This window comes from Myotis lucifugus, unplaced genomic scaffold (assembly GCF_000147115.1).
Source record: "Myotis lucifugus unplaced genomic scaffold, Myoluc2.0 scaffold_10, whole genome shotgun sequence".
Taxonomy (NCBI): Eukaryota; Metazoa; Chordata; class Mammalia; order Chiroptera; family Vespertilionidae; genus Myotis; species Myotis lucifugus.
The window spans coordinates 634,074-653,731 of record NW_005871058.1 but is presented as its reverse complement, the minus strand read 5'-3'; the positions used below and the strand labels follow the sequence as shown (position 1 = coordinate 653,731).

Below are 19,658 nucleotides of genomic sequence, written 5' to 3'. Positions count from 1 at the left end.
TTAAAAAATAAACAAGAGTTAAAACATACAAAAATGCAATTGTGAGATTTCTGAATGTAATTCACACCCTAGTATCCTCTTAAAAAAAAAAGATGCAAGCACAGAGGCATTTTAAAAGGCTTTGTAAACTACCTTTTGCTTACTAATAATAAATGTAGGTAATTTGGGCAGATGTAAATAAGGCACCACCACAATGTGTACACACCAACCACAGAAGTAAGACTGCAAACCTAAATAAGGGAAGTTATAAAAGATTATGATAGTTGATCACTGAAAAGCTTGTCTTCAGGAATTTGGATGATTATCTGAAAACAAATTCGAAGTTCAATTTTCCTAGCAATAAGAAAGGGAGTGTTTTTCTTGGAAACGGAAACGGGAGAGAGAGGGGGTGGGTGAGGGTACCTAAAGACTAGGTTAAAGAGACAGAAAATATGTCCAAAGGCGCAAGCTGAGTGTGAGGACTTCCCTCCCAGGAAAGACACCTGGTGGTGTCTGTCCTTCTGGACGCTGACTGGGTATTTCTATGAAGTTACAAAGTTACACTCCGTCTCTCATTTGCAGCCCCACAGGTTTTGCTTTCAAATACCTGCAGGTGTATCCTCCTGCCCCTGTGAAACTAAGAGTTTTGTGTGTTTTTTCTTTTCCTGTGCTAGATCGGACTTCGCGACCATTCTCCTGACTTACAGCAGACTAGGGCCAACTTTAGGAGCAAGCCGAGGGCATCAAAGTTGCTCGCAATTTCCATTAAAACAAACAAAACAAACCCTCTTCTGTAAACCAAATTAGGGAGGCTTCGGGATTCCGGCAGCGGAACAGGCAGAGGAAGTGAAGACTCGGGCTGCCCCAGTGACTCACGAGAAACCAGTTTTCGGAAACGTGCGTCTCCGAGTCAGAGGCGAAATCCAGACCCAGAGAGGCCGACTTGCCTAACACCAGGTGGCCTTAGCTCAGGCAGGCGGCTTTTTCAGTCCCGCTTCTTAAAGCTGTCAGCTACTGCAATCAGAAGAAAATATAAATTCCAAATCACGCAGCGCAGACTTCACGTAAAGACAAGCTGGGAAAACGCAGAAAAGGCCAAACTAGGCTTCTGGTCAAAGACTACGATTCCCAGTGTTCAATGCAGTGTACCCCAGTACGTTGCATGCCGGGAACTATAGTGGCTCACAACTCCCCCATCTCTACCCCCTTCATCTAAAAGCACTCGCGATTTTCAACCTCTCCCGTGTTTCTCGTTTCCGAGATGCTCTGCCAAATAGCTGACCGAGAAGAGTCGCACTGGAATCCTCCCAGCGTGACCCCACGCGTAGATAGGGGAAAGCTGAAGAACGCGTTGCCACGGCTACCGTTCCCCTGGTCACGAAATAAACGCTCTCTAGGATCCGGAAGTAGTTCCTCTGCGACCTCAGCAAAAAGAGGGATGTGTTCTGACCTGACGTTTACCGGACTGTTTCCCAAAGAGGCCAAAGCTTCCCAGGCAAAGGGGCGGTCCCGCGTGAGAGGGACCCGCGGAGCCATTTGATTGGAGAAAAGAGGCTAAGGCTGACCAATCGGAAGGAGCCACGCTTCGGGCATGGGGCACCGCACCTGGACAGCTCCGATTGGTGGACTGCGGTCCCCCCCACGAGTCCCCATTGGGTATAGAGAGTGCGTGGTGCGGCACGATTGGTGGGTTCGTGTTTCCCGTCCCCCGCCCTCGAGGAGTGGGGTGAAAAGCGGTCGGACCCGCTTGGGGGTAGTGGGCGGACCGCGCGGCGTGAGGTGTGAGGATCTGATCCTTGGGGTGGCGGGGCGGAGGCGGCTCCTGCGATTAAAGGAGACTTGAGACTCTCACCGGCCGCGCGCCATGAGGGCCCTGTGGGTGCTGGGCCTCTGCTGCGTCCTGCTGACCTTCGGTGAGTGATCCCGGAGGAGCGGGCACCCTGGGACGCCCCCCCTCCGCAAGCGCGGCCTCTTCTCGAAGATTCTAGGGGCGTTGAGCCTGGGAGGGGGACAAAATAACGGGGTCTGCGCTGCGCATTGGGGACCATCGCCTTTCCTCGAAAGAGGCTTAGGGACTTTCGTTTACTCTTGCTTCGCTGGAAAGAAAAAAAGAGAACGGAGTTATTTAAATCGCGTGCAGCTCTCCTAGTGTCCGCGCCTGCAGATCTCAGCCACCTGGCAGGGGGGCCTCTCTCGAGCTCCCGCTCCCCCGAGAGCATTGCTGGGGCCCCGTCGGGAGGACTTCTGCCCACGCCTCAACCTTTGGCCTGAGCTCCGGGACCCCGGACCCCCATGTTTTCCGACTCCTCGCGAACGCGCGTTTCCTTTCTTAGGTCCGGTCTGGGGAGCGGAGGTCCTGGATCATCGCAGAGGCAATGTTGGATTCCCTGGTGCTCCAGCTCCTTACATGTCTTCCCCTTCTCAGGCCCCTCGGCCCGATTTCAGTTCCCCTCGCCAGAGTTTGCACAAAATCCTGTTTGTACTCTGACCTGTGATTTCGAAGGCCTAGTTTTTGGCATGGTCAGTCTGGAGGCCCTGCCTTGGCCTGCGCGCAACACGTGTGAATGTGGAGGGATCCTGGTATCAAATCCGCTAAGTTATAAAGGCTCGAGGCTGGCTCCGTAGAAGTGATGGCAGCCTGCGTATTTCAGCTTCTACTGGGGAACCTCAGTATCTGAACTTAAATAAGAAATATGCGGACGTGGGTTTACATTGGATATTTAAACCAGTGGATCCATTCTCCCACCCCCATCTCCCGTATTTAACAACTGAATTTTGCATCCCCTGTCCTTGCCCTTTTTATTTGCCCTCTGAGAAGTACATGAAGCATCGATGTTTTAAGAGGTTTTTGGTGTTAAATCTTCCTTCAGGGTCAGTCCGAGCTGATGATGAAGTCGACGTGGATGGCACAGTAGAAGAGGATCTGGGTAAAAGTAGAGAAGGCTCAAGGACAGATGATGAAGTAGTACAGAGGTTTGTGTTCATTTATAACTATATGTATAAACCCTTCTGAACACTGGAAAACTGTGGCTTCGTTTGTATTTCCAAAATTTAATTAGCTAAAAAAATGCTCAGAGAAAGTGTATCAAGCATGTGCACACATGAGAATCTCCTAATCTGCCCCTAAGAATGGTCCAACTTGAATGAATGCCTTTGAAAATTATTTTGATAACTACATGGCAGAATACTAGCACTATATACCTTAGGAATTTAGAAAAGACGTTTAGTTGATTTTGTACTCGGGGTGTCTGTAGTAATTTTAAAAAGAGAATTTCTGTCAGTTGAACAGTGTTTTAAAATGTGTCCTCCTAGGACTTGGTTTTGTAGACCTGTAGAAGCCAAAGCTTCCCTGGGCAAAGGGGCGGTTCCACGTGTGAGGGAACATACATGAGTATGACTTTGCTTTTTAGTAGAGGAAAGTTGGGTTTATTTTTCTGACATTTTTAAGAACTGAGTATTTCCAATGCAGTGTTAAAGGTAACCTGCTGTGGTAAAATAATAATGAGATGGTAGATTAGTAATATTTTATAAAGGTCTCTAATTTAGCCTCTTAACCCTTAAGACCATTATCTTAAGAGACTCCTGTGCTCTCAGCACAGATCATACAGTTTTGGAGGGAACTAAGCAATGCTTATTTGTTTGTCAAATTTACTTTTTAGGGAAGAAGAAGCTATTCAGTTGGATGGATTAAATGCATCCCAAATAAGAGAACTTAGAGAGAAATCAGAAAAGTTTGCCTTCCAAGCTGAAGTAAACAGAATGATGAAACTTATCATCAATTCATTGTATAAAAATAAGGAGGTAAGCAACATGTGGCTAGGATAATTATTTTTCTCTGTATGGTAGCACACTTGTTCACTTTCATAGTAAATGTACTTAGTGATTCCAAATAAGTAGTAAGATTTAAATTCCCTGTAGTGTATATACAAGAATTGCTACTACTAGATACAGTGTGTGTAGGGGGTGGGGGTGGGGTGTTATGGGGGATGGGAGGTTGTTAGGCATTTTCCCTTCTTTTTTCTTTCCCCTCCAAATATGTTCATGGCCTGCTAAACTGTTGTGAGTCTTTAAGGACCATTGCTAACCAGGCTTCATGCATTTCTTACCTGAAGACCACTAGTAGAGTGGTGTTACTGCTCTTAACCAATTCAGATATCCCTTCTAGTTGCTACAGTCTTTTGTGTAAAGAGCTGTACCTCCTTTTACCAAGAGAGTAAAGCCACCTCTTTACATAGAGTGCTTTTTTAGAGTACAGAGGAGCGATAAAATGAGTTTGACATTAAATCTAACGTCTTGTGTATCTTGAGACTAATCTAACTGTATTAAATCTGGCCTCCATTTAGATTTTCCTGAGAGAACTGATTTCAAATGCTTCTGATGCTTTAGATAAGATAAGGCTAATATCACTGACAGATGAAAATGCTCTTTCTGGAAATGAGGAACTAACAGTAAAAATTAAGGTAAGCTTAAAACAATTTTCTTTTAAAATAAAAAGAAATCTTGGTGACAGAGAACCCATACATAATCGGTCAGGATAGACTAGGTTATGCTGTAGTAACAAATATTCCCCCAAATCTCAGGGAATTAAGTCAGGGGTCAGCAAAATATGGCCTATGGGCCAAGTCCAACCTGCTGCCTGTTCTTATAAATAAAGTTTTATCAGAACATTTCCATGCCTGCTTGTATATTACCCGTGACTGCTTTTGTGCTGCATGATCGAGTTCAGTAGTAGTTGCGACAGAGAACATATGGCCCATAACGCCTAAGATATTTACTCTCTGGCCCTTTTACAAAAAAAGTTTGCTACTCTGGCTTAATTCAGTCACAGGCTGCCTGTGGCCTTTGCTTTATATCATCGTCACTCCCTGACATAGGCTGTTAGAGCAGCCATCTGGAGTGTAGCTGGTTGCCATGGTGTAAAAGCTTGGAGGGTCTCCCATCAATTAGAGGCTCCACACTGAAAGCCACACTCTTGGTTGCAACTTATTGGCCAGAATTAGTCATATGGCCTCACCCAGCCATAAATGGAGGAAGCATATTCCTATTATGTTTCTAGAAGGCAGAGAGTCGGGAATATTCAATAAAAACATTGATCACCACAGATTCTAAACCCAGAAGTCATTCGAATTGTGGATTTTTATTTTCTACCAAAGAAATAGGCAAAACATAAAATTTTATTGAATATTTTCTTCAAAAATAACTTGTTTTGTTTAGTCTGTCTCTGCTCTTTGACAATTAGATCAGTCTCTGCCCTCTTTATATGGATACTTTCTCAAACACACTAAACTTAAAATTATTCTCTATAAAGAAAGATGCTTATACTTAACATGTGCATTTTCTGAAAAGCCCATAAAGGAGTATGAAGGAAAATACCTCAATTTAGTTTTCTGTTTTGGAATTGATGTTGCCCAAAGCTGAGAGTTTTTTCAATAATAGCTCAGTATTTACTTGTCATACCATGAGTATTAAGCAAATATAATTACCTTGTTTTTGTCTTTCCTTTAGTGTGACAAGGAGAAGAACCTGCTACATGTCACAGACACTGGTGTAGGAATGACCAGGGAAGAGTTGGTTAAAAACCTTGGTACCATTGCCAAATCTGGCACAAGCGAGTTTTTAAACAAAATGACTGAGGCACAAGAAGATGGCCAGTCAACTTCTGAATTGATTGGCCAGTTTGGTGTCGGTTTCTATTCTGCCTTCCTTGTAGCAGATAAGGTTATTGTCACATCGAAACACAACAACGATACCCAGCACATCTGGGAATCTGACTCCAATGAATTTTCCGTAATTGCTGACCCAAGAGGAAACACTCTAGGCCGGGGAACGACAATTACGTGAGTGTTACTAATTCCTAATAATAATAATTGATAGTCCTAATGAGGATCTTGACTCTCCAGGTCAGGCTCTCTAGGCAAATGGCTTATTCTGGGCCAATAATTTCCTTGCCTATAAAATGAGGAAATTGAATTGTTCTCATCACTTGAAGAAATGTTTGAGGACCTAACACAGAGTTATGATGGCTGCTGTATATAGAGGACATAAGTAGGAAGAGTTAGCTCTTCAGGGGCAAAGGCAGATGAGGCCTCAGAGCTTGGTCCAGGTTTTCAGGGAAGCAAGACTTAGACTCAGTCTGTGGAGCATCATGGATAAAGGGATGGAGGAACAGCGTGTTCACAGGATTCAATTTCTGAAGGATGGCAGGACTGGATGAGAGGAGACTCCTTGGGTGACCATTAAAATATTTAAGGTCTGTGGTAGTAACTGGGTTGTAGTCCTGTTTGAGGATAATTAGAAAGATTGAATTTGAATTCATTTTAAGCCAATAACTATTGTTAGTATAGATGAGACAGGTCTTATGCCCAGTATCACTTGGTTACATCACAGTGAAGTAGGGCAGCTTTTTTTCTAAAGGTCAGTAGACTTACCCAGCCCTGCAAGTTTCTAGAATAGAGAAATTATTTCTCACATGTTATGTGCCTGAGGTCTCACTTTTCTTTTTCCTTAATTCAGTTTTAAATTTTCTTAACACTAAATATCCAAATAGGAAAAAAAGCATATATCTTATCATTTTGACCAATTTTCTTCATCCCAAAGGGTAACATTTCCTGTCTTCATGGTCACAGATGTTCTTTTAATGAAGGCTAATTAGAGGACTGCATTTCAGTACTTTTACTAATTTATTCGTCCCAATTTACCTTTCCCTGCCTTTGTTATTAACATTGACACCTCCTAGTCTCATTAGGAGGCATCACTAATAATCATACCCCAGTGCCCTCTCTCATTAAGTGTAGGTAATCACATCTCTCAACTAGAAAGAGCTAGAAAATGATGTCCCAAGAGATGCTGATGTCTTAGAGTGCTGAGAGAGAGACAAGATTGCCGAGATGTAAGCTTTATGAAAGCAAACATTTTGTTGACTGCTCTGTTCCCAGAACTAACACTTGACAGGTAAATATTTGTATGAATGAGGTAATCAGAGCAGTTTTATGCAAGTCCCATGGATGCTTGATAAGTAAGTGAAACTTTACAACGGATTCTGCTTTACCTGGGCAAATTGCCTTTTCCTTCAAGTCTTCCTACCCCACCATTCACTCAACAGATACTCATTTGAATGCCTATTACCTGCTAGGATTTAAGGCTACTGCAGAGAATAAGACAGGTGTGGTCCCTGCTCTCACGTGGCTCATTCTAGTAAGTGGGGGAGAACATGAAGTCATTTCAGAGTGGCAAGTGCTAGAAAAGAAGCTAAGGGACACCTCCCTTACCAGAAGGCCTTTCTGAAATAGCGCTAAGTTCAAATATTCCAGGCAGCAAGCACAGCATGTTGGAAGTTTCAGAGACAAGCCTATTTGAGGAACTGAAAGTCTAGAGTGGCCAAAGGAAAATGGAGAGTGAAGTCCAGGAAATGACATGGTCAAGATCCTGTCCTATATCCAGGACTTCATCTCTGTTCATACCTTTAAAGTAGCCTCTGCTGTACCCTCATGAGAAATTTTGTGAGGATTAAATGAGATCATGAAATATTATTGCTTCTACCACAATGAAGGTGGTGGTATTCTACATTTTTTCCTAAAACTAGTCTCCACTTGTGATCTCTCATCTTACCTCCTTGGAGACTAGCATAAATTAATTCCTACCCCATTTTTTAGAGTCAGCCCTCCCACTCACCTCCCTCTTTCCCATCAAAGTGTGAGCATGTCCTGGTCTCTGGGGTAGGGCGAAGGCAGGTGGTGCCATCCTCTTTTGGGCACACTATTTCTCTCCCCTCCACAGTTGAGTTTAAAGAAGTACACTTGGCCCTAGCCGGTTTGGCTCAGTGGATAGAGCATTGGCCTGCGGACTGAAAGGTCCCAGGTTCAATTCCAATCAAGGGCATGTACCTTGGTTGTGGGCACATCCCCAGTGGGGGGTGTAGGAGTCAGCTGATCGATGTTTCTCTCTCATCGATGTTTCTAACTCTCTCCCCCTCGCCCTTCCTCTCTGTAAAAAATCAATAAAATATATATATATTTTTAAAAGAAGTAGTACACTTGGCCATAGCCGGTTTGGCTCAGTGAATAGAGCATCGGGCTGTGGACTAAAGAGTCCCAGGTTCGATTCTGGTCAAGGGCACATGCCCAGGTTGCTGGCTTGATCCCCAGTGTGGGGCATGCAGGAAGCAGCTGATCAATGATTCTCTCATCATTGATGTTTCTGTCTCTCTCTCCCCCTCCCTTTCTCTCTGAAATCAATAAAAATAAGTAAAAGAAAATTATTTTTAAAAAATAAAAGGGGAAAAATAATTTATTTTTTAAAAAAAAGTACACTTGCCTTTGCTGCTATTTCACCTTTTGTCATGCCTTTCCATTGAAGTAATTCACCAGTAACCCTTGTTACTAAATCCAGTGGATTTGGGGATTTTTTAAATGACATTGCTCCCAGCAATAGATTGTCTTTTTTTCTTAGTTTTCCTGTGGTGTAGTCTACAGAATTGGCTTTTTCTACACACTCCTTAAGACTGTCCACTTACCTAGCTTCCATGACCCTACAAATCTTTTTATATTTTCTTTGCCCATTTCTTAAATGTTGATGTTCTCTTTCTTTAAAAGTTAAGTTTGAGTCCTTTTCTCATTATCCTTATGTTCCTCATTTAATTCTTAAAGTGCTAGCTAGTAGATAATTTAAGCTTGCAATCATAGGATTTGTCACGTCTCAACTCTGCTCTTGTCGCTGACAGCAACCATGGACAACATATGATGAGGTTGTGTCCCAATACAATTTCTTTTTTTTTTTTTAAAGAGAATTGGAATATTTTTTTATTTTTATTGATTTCGGAGAGGAAGGGAGAGGGAGAGAGAGATAGAAACATAAATGATGAAAGGGAATCATTGTTTGGCTGCCTCCTGCACACCCTACACCGGATTGAGCCCGCAAACCAGGCATGTGCCCTTGACTGGATTGAACCTGGGACCCTTGAGTCTGCAGGCCAATGCTCTATCCACTGAGCCAAACCAGCTAGGGCCCAATAAAATTTTGTATGTGGGTGCCAGCCATACACAGTTTGTTGACTCCGGTCAAGAGCTCACTAATGGTCTGTTCATATATCTAATTGCCATTTAAGTATCACTAAGATGTCAAACCATTAGCTTCAGCTTGCATCCAAAATTGAACTCTTCCCCAACTCAACAGCTCTAAGATACTCTGCTCTGAGACCAGAGACTTTGTCACCTCATTAGGCTGTGTCATGTGTACTGTCTGTCTTCTTGTTGGCAAATGCTACTAAACTATTAACTTTTTAAAAATATATATATTTTATTGATTTTTTACAGAGAGGAAGGGAGAGGGATAGAGAGTTAGAAACATCGATGAGAGAGAAACATCGATCAGCTGCCTCCTGCACACTCCCCACTGGGGATGTGCCCACAACCAAGGTACATGCCCTTGACTGGAATCGAACCTGGGACCCTTGAGTCCGCAGGCCAGCGCTCTATCCGCTGAGCCAAACCAGTCAGGGCAAAACTATTAACTTTTGAAGGGGGAAGGGAACCATGGATACATTTTCTTCATTTTTATTGGGAGCACAAACATCAAGATACGGGCTACCTGCTGTGTTTGAGAATATGTTGTGATTTGTTATTTTTGGTGGATGGAGGGAAGGGTTTGCAGAGGGGGCAGTAAGGAAGAAGATGATGCAGTGCTACAATTTTCTGTATTGGAGTTAGCTAAGCCAGTGTGTCCAGTAGAACTCTGGTGGAAATGTTCTGCCCACATGGGAATTACTAAGTACTTAGAATGTGGCAGTGTAAGTGAAGACCAACTTCAAATTTTATTTGAATACTTACATTTGACTGATGGCTACTGTTTTGGATGGTGTAGATATAACAATAGTTCAGATTAATTTTCTAGTTTTTTAAAGGAACATTTTTATTAGGGGTTTGCTATCTATAATAATCATTTGATTTCTAGACTAACTTTTAGAGTGCATATAATTCCACTTTTCTCTAGAATGTTTTCTCGCCTTGAGCTATCTTAAGATTTCAGTTTTTCAAATGAAAAAGCCCAATATATTTAGAAGGTTGGGAACATTTTCATTTTCAACTTGGAACTAAGATTATTCTCCACTTGGGAATGCAAGGAAAGTTGTTGTTTTTTTATCATACCCATATTTGGTGTATTTGCTCACAAACCCTTATTGGTGATGAAAGTTCTTAATATTTTCTTAATAGAGAGGATATCTTGGATTAAACAGAACTATTGGCTATTAGCATTGCCATGAAGGCAAATTTATAATCAACTCTTTTAAACCATGGATGTGCCTATAAATATCTTATTTCCCTTGCAGCCTTGTTTTAAAAGAAGAAGCATCTGATTACCTTGAATTGGATACAATTAAAAATCTCGTCAAGAAGTACTCACAGTTCATAAACTTTCCTATTTATGTATGGAGCAGCAAGGTAAATCTGTATTGCTGAAAATTTATATGTATCACCTTCGCACATTTTAAAATCTTCTATAATGATAAAAACATAATATGCTAATTAGACTGGACGTCCTTTGGACGACCTTCCAGACGAAGGCAGGGCTGCGAGGGAAGCTGGGTCGCTGGTGCCAGCAGCCGGGGAAAGGAAGGCTACTCTTGCACAAATTTCGTGCATCGGGCCTCTAGTATTTAATATTTAAAGAAAGCTAAATGTGGTTTTCTCCAGTTCAGGTATTTGGGTTTCCTCACAGACCACCTATTTTTTTGAGTTGTCCTTTTGTTCTGTATTCTACAGATGAAATCCGAATCTTTAAAGAAATGAGTTTAACCATAATTCTACTTTCTACTTCAACAGACTGAAACTGTTGAAGAACCCATGGAAGAAGAAGAAGAAACAGCAAAAGAAGAAAAGGAAGAATCTGATGATGAAGCTGCAGTAGAAGAAGAAGAAGAAGAAAAGAAACCGAAAACTAAAAAAGTAAATCTGGTTTATGTCCCTCCTTAAAATATTGTTCAGGATTTATTAGAAAACCTAAGTATGCACTCATTTGAGGCAAGCTTCAGTTCTTAAAGGTTCTTTCCAAATGTTGAATCCATCTTATAAAAAAATCAGAAGTGTGTGTGTGTGTGTGTGTGTCTGTCTGCACATATGTTTCTCCTAGAAATTTGTAAGTGCCAAACGGCTCATTTTTATAAGACTCATTTTTATAAGAGTTTCCTGACATCTATATATTGCTCAGGGTGGCTTATATGTTTTGAAGTTTAAAATCTTTAAAAAGCATTCTGCATCTTCTTTTGTAGTTCTGGCCTACTCAGGAAGCAGAGTAGGTAGAAGTTGTGGTGGGGTTTTAGGAATATTTATTGTAAGATGTTGGATTTCTATAAGTCAGGAAATATATAATATGTATATCCTTCTAGTCTCAAAACGTATTCAAGAAATAACATTTTAGCTAAAAATAATGAAAAAAATTGGCTTTTTAATTAGAATGATAACCAATTGTCTTTTTATATTAAATATCAATCTTAAATCACTCTTAAATGTTGACCCTTTTTTATATAGTTGGCAGGAACCATACTAGATTAGAGGTATCCTTTGTTCCTTCCATGTTCTCTTCTGAAATGTCCTAAAGCTACGGTTTCCACTATTGTAACTGGTGGGAGAGACTAATTAAATATTGTTAACTTCAGGTTGAAAAAACTGTCTGGGATTGGGAACTTATGAATGATATCAAACCAATATGGCAGAGACCATCAAAAGAAGTAGAAGAGGATGAATATAAAGCTTTCTACAAATCATTTTCAAAGGTAAATATTATTTAGAAAAATGTGATAAAAAGGTACTAAATTCCAAAATAAATTTAAAATAATTTGTAACTACTTTACAATTGATTTCCTTTTTAATCCTGTGTATTTTATATTATGCATTAAAAAAATTACTCTGAGAAGAAATCTGTAGGCTTCACCAGGTTGCCAAGAGGTCTGTGTTATAGAAAAAAATATACCTCCATGAGTATATGTTTGGTTTCTACTATAGAACCCATAAAACAAAGTTGTGTTATTGAGTGGCTTTTAACTGATTCTTTAAAGAGCTTCTTTACAACAACATCAAATAATTACTGTGAGGTCATCGCATGCCTAAGTAGGAATAATTACTAACTCTGTTTTTTCTTGTAATGATCCCTTCTTTTAACTCTTAATCCAAAACTAGCAGAGATTAAGACTGTTCCAAGTTAATGTTTTCCCAAACCACATTTTGTACAAAATAGAATAGTTTAATGCACTTATTTAGCATACTAGATAGAACTTAATATTCTATGATTCTGTTTGTCCTTTACTCTTTATTCCATTTATTGATTTGTTACTTAACCTTCTTTGTTTTCCTTAATATTAACATCCAACCATCCTTTAAAAACTCTAAAAACTTTCCCTTGGTTCTCAAATGTCCTAGTGTATATAAAGGTACTTCATCTAGGGCAATTGTGTATTAGAAATATAATGTAAGCCAATACTATTATCTTAAACTAGAGGCCCAGTGCAGGAAATTCCTGTACTCGGGGCAGGGGTCTCTCAGCCTGGCCTGTGCCCTCTCGCAGTCCGGGAGCCCTTGGGGGATGTCAGTCGGACATCCTTAGTGCTGCTACGGAGGCAGGGGAGGCTCCCACAACTGCTGCTGCACTCGCCAGCCGTGAGCCCAGCTTCTGGCTGAGCGGTGCTCCCCCTGTGGGAGCACACTGACCACCAGGGGCCAGCTCCTGTGTTGAGCATCTGCCCCCTGGTGGTCAGTGCACATCATAGCGACTGGTCGTTCCACGGTTTGGTCAATTTGCATATTAGCCTTTTATTATATAGGGTATTTTTAGAAGCCACTTTTTTTTTAAGTTGAAACAAGTGAAGTTAATTATTAATATATTTTATTTAACCCAACATACCCAAAACAGTATTAGTTCAACATGTACAATATAAATAATTATAGTTTACTTTTTGGGATTTTCTTGTACTGTGTCTTCAAAGTCTGTTCGTATATTTTACACTTATCATTAATCACATCTCAATTTGGAATAGCCACTTGTGGGTACAGTAATTAATGGAAAATGCAATGTAGAGAATTTCTGTCTTTACACTTTCGTAGCTATTTACATACCTCTTTATATCTACTGCTATAGTCCAAATTCCCTGGGAAAAATCTGTGCCTGAGTACTTTCTGTGGTTGCCCAGTACACTCATGAATTATTGTATTTTGCCATTTAGGCAGGATGGCGGTTTTCCCATCCTTTTCTCTCACACAAGTGGAACCTTCCTGAGTTTAGGAATAATATTATTGACAGTCACCATCAAAACAACCATGTCATAGTTGCTTCTTTTTCCCTCCAGGCCCTCCCCCACCCCTTTTTTGGTAAGGGAACTTTTATTTTTATTTTAAATATATATTTTTATTGATTTCAGAGAGGAAGGGAGAAACAGAGACAGAAACATCAGTGATGAGAGAATCATTGATCGGCTGCCTTCTGCATGCCCCCTACTGGGGATCTGACTGGGAATTGAACTGTGACTTCCTGGTTCATAAGTTGATGATCAACCATTGAGCCACACCGGCCAGGCAGGGAACTTTATTAGTAAGAGCTAAACTGGACTGTACCACATAATAAATTACTTAGCCTTTGTACCACCGTTTTTTATGCCTTTTGCATAACGAAGTACCAATTTTCCATAGGAAAGTGATGACCCCATGGCTTATATCCATTTCACTGCTGAAGGGGAAGTTACCTTCAAGTCAATTTTATTCGTACCTACTTCTGCTCCACGTGGTCTGTTTGACGAATATGGATCTAAGAAGAGTGATTACATTAAGGTGGGTTTTTAAGTAATGTAAACAGAATTTTAAATTTGAAAGTACAGTTTCCCAAAGTAACCTTTTTATTGTCTCTGCTTAGCTGTATGTGCGCCGAGTGTTCATCACAGACGACTTCCATGATATGATGCCCAAGTACCTTAATTTTGTCAAAGGTGTTGTAAGTATCTGAAGATTGCGAGAAGGGGGTATTTTGTTGTTGTTTAGTTTGTCTTTTTCCAGTGTTTTTATTGCTCACTGAACTTTCTTTTACCATATGTAGGTGGATTCAGATGATCTCCCCTTGAACGTTTCCCGTGAGACTCTTCAGCAACATAAACTGCTTAAGGTGAGTACCTCTGGGAAGAGACTGGCTGCTTTGCTCTTTGATTGGGCCACAAAGGACAGTTTCCATTAATAGAGTTACCAGATTTTGAAACTAGTCTTTGGTTATTCCGGTGAATTTAATTTTATTCTGGGATTCTCAAATCTTGAGAATCTTATTATTTTCCCCCATTATGCAATTAAAAAAAAACACAACTTCAAACATAGAGAAAAGTCAAAAGAATTACATAGTGAACACATACATATATATATATACACACATGCACACCCCCTACCTAGTCTGAAGAGAGAACATAAACATTAAAGTAGTCTTGTGACTATTTCTACTGACAACTTAGTTTCTGGTTAGTCCAGCATAGGAGTGCTCATCATACCCTGCCTCTTGATAGATGGCAAGGACAATGCCCTGTCTTTGTCTCTTTTGCTTGCTACTTTACATCTTGTATTGAGATGAAGTTCTCTAATCAGTTATTCTTTAATTTTGTTTAGGTGATTAGAAAGAAGCTTGTCCGTAAAACTCTGGACATGATAAAAAAGATTGCTGATGAGAAATACAATGATACTTTTTGGAAAGAATTTGGTACCAACATCAAGCTTGGTGTGATTGAAGACCACTCAAATCGAACACGTCTCGCCAAACTTCTTAGATTCCAGTCTTCTCATCATCCAAGTGACATTACTAGTCTAGACCAGTATGTGGAAAGAATGAAGGAGAAACAGGACAAAATCTACTTCATGGCTGGGTCCAGCAGAAAAGAGGTGAGATGAACGCCAATTGTCAGGGATTGTGGTTTGTAGTTGGAAGTTATAACCAACATTTGAGAACAAAAAGGAAAATTTAAATGTAATTTTGAACCGTAGCAGGTATGAGGTCTGGTCAGTCACTGTATTCTCTGCACCTCTTTAATTCTCTACCTGTAAATGAGGTTGTTAGTAATATATAAACATAGCTATTGGGATGAACACGTTAACACATTCCGTACCACTCAGGAGTTTTCTCGTGTTTCGCGCGCCATCTGTTAAGGACCGCTCACGAGTGTTCTCGTTTTTCATGCCCATGGAAAAAGGAGCGAATCTAGATACTTATGTAAATTTTGTTTGGTCCCTCTTCATAGAGGAAAGTGTTTTACGCTGTACCATACATTAAAAAAGTACTAGGAACTTTAATTGTTTAATTGTTTTTGTAAATAAAAATGTTATAATTATTGAAAAACAACACCTAAAGTGCATTATGATGATTTAAATAACGTGCAGTTTGCCCAAAAACGTGCGGTCCCTGGCGTATGTCTTAGAGATTTCTATGCGGTACGCAATGTGTTAACATATCAAGGCTAGACTTGGAAAACTTAAATCTCCTTTATTTTGTAGGCCGAATCTTCTCCCTTTGTTGAGAGACTTCTGAAAAAGGGCTATGAAGTGATTTATCTCACAGAACCTGTGGACGAATACTGCATTCAGGCTCTTCCTGAGTTTGATGGGAAGAGGTTCCAGAATGTTGCCAAGGAAGGCGTGAAGTTTGATGAAAGTGAGAAAACTAAGGAGAATCGTGAAGCACTTGAGAAAGAATTTGAGCCTCTGCTCAATTGGATGAAAGATAAAGCCCTCAAGGACAAGGTATTCTTGTGGAAATTAGAAAGTGTGAAAATTTTAGTATTTGCATTTTTAAAAAATTTGTCTTGCCAACAAATTACACTTAGCAACTGGTTACTTTACAACCATTAAAACTTGTCAAGACAACATTTAATATTGTGGTTAAATTATTGGGAGGACAAGCTTAAAATTTAGGAACTGCAAAGAATTAAAAGGATAATAGTGGTTGTTATTCTTTATGTAGGTGCTGGGTTTTTTTTTCTATATTTTTAAAGTTGGTGTTTAAGTATTTCTGACAGAAAAATTCAGATTATAAAATGACAGTGGCTCTGACGAATATGAATGAGAGGTACTTTAATGGCCTGCCTCTATGTTTAGGATCTTAAGTGATGAATCCTTGAAGAGTTGAAATGCAATTATCAAATGACCTTAACTATTGATATTTATATGTATCTAACTTCGGTTTCTTATTCCCAGATTGAAAAGGCTGTGGTATCTCAGCGCCTGACAGAGTCTCCGTGTGCTCTCGTGGCCAGCCAGTACGGATGGTCTGGCAACATGGAGAGAATCATGAAAGCTCAAGCGTACCAAACAGGCAAAGACATCTCTACAAAGTAAGCGTCCTTGGGAAAAGAAAGCTCCTGCCACAGTGTTAGCTCTTGTCCAGCCTTCCATATTGAAGCTGGCATTATCTTCTAAGGAACTGATGTGTTATAAGTGTCCACTATACGTTAGGTAGAAAACAAGTTTACAAAGGGATTCTTCCTACATTAGATTGCTAAAGAAAAGGTCTTAGACTCATGATTTATTTTATAGTATATTATATACAAATGCAAGTTTTCTTAATCTGTTACACATAAACTGTATTTTTTTCATTAGACTGTATGTTTGACTTGGTATTTAGACTTCTTTTACATTTTTAGATTTAGTTTCAGATGAGGTCAATGACAATTGTTTCTCAAAAAAGAGTTAAGTCTTTTTTTAACGTAAATAGTATGTGCCACAAAATTAAAGCTAAAATATGATCCATGAGTTAAGTATTTTGAACTCAAGGTCCAGGTATTGGAGGCAAGTGGATCTTTAGTACCTTTTATCTTTAAGAAATAAGTATTTCAAGGTTACATTTTATTGTCACAGCAGTGGCCTTGAAAATAGTTTTTTCCCTACTTTTATTCTCTTATTCTACTTGGAGTAGCTTCTTTCATATTTGCTACCTAGTTATCATACTTTTTTTCCCCAAGGCTTAGCTTAAGGATTCTTCTCACAAATGTATTTACTAAAATAAGTATGTATTTACACACATGCACATACATTTCATAATTAGCATGATTCATCAATACATATTTATACAACAAAATGGTAAGGTGCTATCTTGCTTATTTGTTTTGTTCCCTGACTAGATTATAAATGTCATCAGGTGGAGAGAACAGGTTTTTGCTTATCCCATTGCAATGCCATAGTAGTCATTCAATTATTCATTAACAGGAAGTTAGTTACCTTTCATTCAATAAGCATTTGAGCACCTAGTGCACTTACACATTGATGATCTAAAGTAGATATTACTGCTGTTTTTGTACCATTCAGACTAGTCGGGATGACAAATGAAGTCCTAATCTTCTAGCCCAGCACAGACCCTGGGTATACCACGACGGGGACAGCTGTAGTTCCCCCCTGTCCTCAGCATGCAGCTATAGGAGAGAGGACAGTCACCACTGACAGTAAAATGCTAGGGACTGTGAGGGTATGTTCAGAATTGGGAACTGAGCTCAGATAAAAGCAGCGATTAATTTTTTATGGAACCAGTTTGGTGAAGGCATCATGGAGACTGTGTTATTTGCGCACACCCAGAGTCTGCCTAGACAACTCAGATCTCTGTGGGAACCAGAGCTGCAGTTAAGGTAGTGAGGATGAATTAAGTGGGGATGAACAAGACATTAAGTCGGTTCATCCACTTAACAGTGTTCTAGGCACTTGGGATTCATTAGTAAATAAAGTAGTTCTCTTTATTTAACTCTTTCATCTAAGCATGTCCATCCCCCTTTAAAAGGGAAAGCATGATGTAGCAGTAAGAGTACATCTTGATCTCTCCAAGAACTGTTCACTGTAATTATGAAAGTAATAGAAAAAAGGAAATGTATGGACCCTAAAATCTGATGTTTGTTAATGTTCTTTTTTTAAAAAATATTTTTATTGATTTCAGAGAAAGGAAGGGAGAAGAAGAGAGAGAGAGAAACATCAATGATTAGAGAGAATCATTGATTGGTTGCCTCCTGCACAGCCCACACTGGGGATTGAGCCCACAACCTAGGCATGTACCGTGACCTCCTGATTCATAGATCTACGCTCAACCACTGAGCTATGCCAGGTGGGCTGTTAATGTTCATTTTTTATCCCTTAACAGTTATTATGCCAGCCAGAAGAAAACATTTGAAATCAATCCCAGACATCCACTGATCAAAGACATGCTTCGGCGAGTTAAGGTGAGTCACATTACAGTCATACTCCTTCATCTTAAATACTCTGTACCTTTTAATCAAGTGTGATTTCTCCCGTTTCAGGAAGATGAAGATGACAAGACAGTTTCGGATCTTGCCGTGGTTTTATTTGAAACAGCAACACTGAGGTCAGGATATCTTTTACCAGACACTAAAGCATATGGAGATAGGATAGAAAGGATGCTGCGCCTCAGTTTAAACATTGACCTTGATGCAAAGGTTTGTATTCCCAACCTTCCCACATAGGCTTCATTTTTCTTTAAGAATAGGCTTCCCAGGATTAAGTGATATACCTCAGAAGTTGGACTAATTTCTACTTTTTAGAAATAATTTATTAAGTGTTTGAATCCCAAGTGTCTTGCAGTATGCTAAAAATTAAATTCTCTTTTTATAAAAGAAATTCTTTTTTTTGGTCTTATCTCAGTTTGTTAGCTTGGATGTTAACTCTAATTGGAGGATTGTGATCTTATATATTTAAATGAGCAAAGTGAAAAGATTCATTAATGGGCTCATAAATGTTGCCCCTTAGGTCGAAGAAGAACCTGAAGAAGAACCTGAAGAAACAGCAGAGGATGCCACAGAAGACACAGATCAAGACGAAGACGAAGACATGGATGCCGGAACAGATGATGAAGACGAAAAAGCAGAGGTACCAATCAAGAACGGGACTTGCATTCTTATTTCTTGCATTCTTATTTATGTTACAGTTAGGACTGTAACATAAAGGAGTCAGACTTACGGAGATCTGCCCCCAAATAGGCATCTCATATCAAATTCAAAAGCTGGAGCAAATCATTTTTATTCTTTAAAGTGTATACTTTAATCTCACTTCTTTTATTCCTTTACTTGAGATGTTTTTAAACAGATCCTTCCGTAGCCCACAATGCTACTATCCTCTTTGCCATTTCCTCTCCTATACTATATGGTAACATTAGGGTGTATTAAATTTTTGTTGTGTTCAGGGGCCATTGACCTTTGGTGGGTTCTAAATTATCTAAAATTTTTTGCAGATTAGCAAGGTAAGTTTTAGTCTACAGCTGAAATAATGTAAATAGGTTTGGCCCATTATTTTTTCCACATATGAACCTCTTGAGCTAACGGTTTTATTTCTGCTAGCTTTTAATGTCTTCTGATTTTTGTTTTCACAGAAATCTTCAGCTGAAAAAGATGAATTGTAAATTACACTCTCACCATTTGGATCCTGTGTGGAGAGGGAATGTGAAATTTAAGTCATTTCTTTTTGGAGAGACTTTTGGATGCTTCCCCCAGCTCCCTTCTCCCCTGCACTGTAAAATGTTGGAATCGTGGGTCACCGAAAGAGGGTTTTTTAGTTGAATTTTTTTTTTTAACATTCCTCATGAATGTAAATTTGTACTATTTAACTGACTATTCTTGGTGTAAAATCTTGTCATGTGTATAAAAATAAAAAAGGTCCCAAATATCCAGTGTCTTGCATTTT

General features: G+C 39.7%; 1 protein-coding gene across 1 annotated transcript; it reads left to right on the top strand.

Annotated features, from left to right (window-relative positions):
• Positions 1-1,665: 1,665 nt before the first annotated feature.
• HSP90B1 (heat shock protein 90 beta family member 1) lies at positions 1,666-19,640 on the top strand. The gene is made up of 18 exons (XM_006084067.1): positions 1,666-1,892; positions 2,850-2,952; positions 3,639-3,780; positions 4,323-4,439; positions 5,485-5,816; positions 10,304-10,415; positions 10,797-10,919; positions 11,630-11,746; positions 13,653-13,790; positions 13,873-13,950; positions 14,053-14,118; positions 14,604-14,873; positions 15,483-15,728; positions 16,182-16,318; positions 18,106-18,184; positions 18,263-18,418; positions 18,729-18,848; positions 19,348-19,640. The coding sequence occupies exons 1-18, from the start codon at positions 1,844-1,846 to the stop codon at positions 19,375-19,377; spliced, it is 2,415 nt and encodes an 804-aa protein (XP_006084129.1). The 5' UTR covers positions 1,666-1,843; the 3' UTR covers positions 19,378-19,640.
• The last annotated feature ends 18 nt before the right edge of the window (positions 19,641-19,658 follow it).